The sequence below is a fragment of the Galeopterus variegatus genome, unplaced genomic scaffold (assembly GCF_000696425.1).
Source record: "Galeopterus variegatus unplaced genomic scaffold, G_variegatus-3.0.2 Scaffold9704, whole genome shotgun sequence".
Classification (NCBI taxonomy): domain Eukaryota; kingdom Metazoa; phylum Chordata; class Mammalia; order Dermoptera; family Cynocephalidae; genus Galeopterus; species Galeopterus variegatus.
Window position 1 is genome coordinate 1 of NW_007735815.1, and position 1,284 is coordinate 1,284.

Here is a 1,284-nt window from a genome sequence, read left to right on the forward strand (position 1 = left end):
TATTGCAGAAGGAGCTCCGTGGAGAGGATTTCTTTTGCTTCTTCTGCCCTATTGTCTCTCAGAAGAATGACATCGGGCCCAATCGGCAGCTGGGGAAGCTGGCGTCCAGTATCAAGGAGCTGGAGCCCCAACTGACAGCAGTTCTACAGATGAACCCACAGATGCGGAAGTTCCAAGGTAAGGAACCTGTATGCCCTGCCCCCTTCCCACTAGGGGACCAAGAAAAATCACCAGTGCAATTGGCCCGCCATTCCCTATGGGGATCAGCCGGCACCTAAAGTTGTTATGCTCCTCAGCATCAGTGGTTCTCAGCACTGAAAACACAGAATCTCTGGTGATCTTAACAGAAAATACCAGTATCTACGTCATGGCACAGACAAGGGATTCTCAAAACAGTGTGCTCTAATTACCTGGGGTTGTTAGAATACAGATTTTGAACAGGGAAGTTTCAGAATTCCTGATAGTGCTGGCCTGGGGACCACACTTACAGTAACAAAGACTTAGAGCAACTGCATCTGAATTTCTCTCTGGCTGGGATGCTCACAAATCTAATGTATAAATCCCACAGATAAGTCTAGTGTGCAGTGAATGTTGGCACCCACTGCACTAAATGACCTTATCTCAGGGTTCATTATCAAGCACCTGCGGTGGTTGTTCCTGTGGCTGTAGGGTGAGTTGCAGACTCTGGAATCCTCGTCTGTACACTGTGGGCTTTAACAGTGGCCCTGGCTGCAGAAAATTCTATCAGACTCCATACCTCTGGAGGGAAGGGACATTTAAATGAAGAGATTATGGTTGGCCTGCGCAAAAAAATGCACCTAGAAACAATGTTGGGTTCCCATGATGTCCCTGACACCATTGGCTTCTATGCAGTTTCTTCCCTGACACTCATGATTCTACTCATACAGTGACCAATACCTGACCCTCTGCATGAAATCGGGAGCACAGGTTCTCTCTGTCCTAGTCATCTGTGCAACACTCTAACTCCTCTCTTGTAAGTGTTCACGCATCTTATTTCATCCACGAATTCACCGTCAAATAGAGATCCATCACCTGAAGCCTTATTTCAGTCTACAAAACCTGCATTGCTGATCACATTCATCTTTTGACTTCAACGATAGTAGGCTTTGTAGACTTATTTTTAATTTGCTCCAGACAAGTCTTTTCTCTAGGCCAGACGCACCCCTTCCTTCATCACGGTGACTCATTAAAATGGGCAGCTCCACCTTTGAACCACGTACCCAGTGCCTTGTGTTCACGCTGCCCTTATTCCCTGCACTTGGT

At 46.9% G+C, this 1,284-nt stretch overlaps 1 protein-coding gene across 1 annotated transcript in view; it reads left to right on the forward strand.

Moving 5' to 3' along the window:
* Window positions 1-5: 5 nt before the first annotated feature.
* The window catches only part of LOC103609512 (ret finger protein-like 3), a gene marked incomplete at its 5' end in the record, with an annotated part of 3,318 nt that continues 2,039 nt past the window's right edge, over window positions 6-1,284 (forward strand). Inside the window, one exon of the mRNA XM_008593819.1 lies at window positions 6-177. Coding sequence (XP_008592041.1) covers window positions 6-177 — 172 coding nt within the window. The remainder of the gene's footprint in view (window positions 178-1,284) is intronic.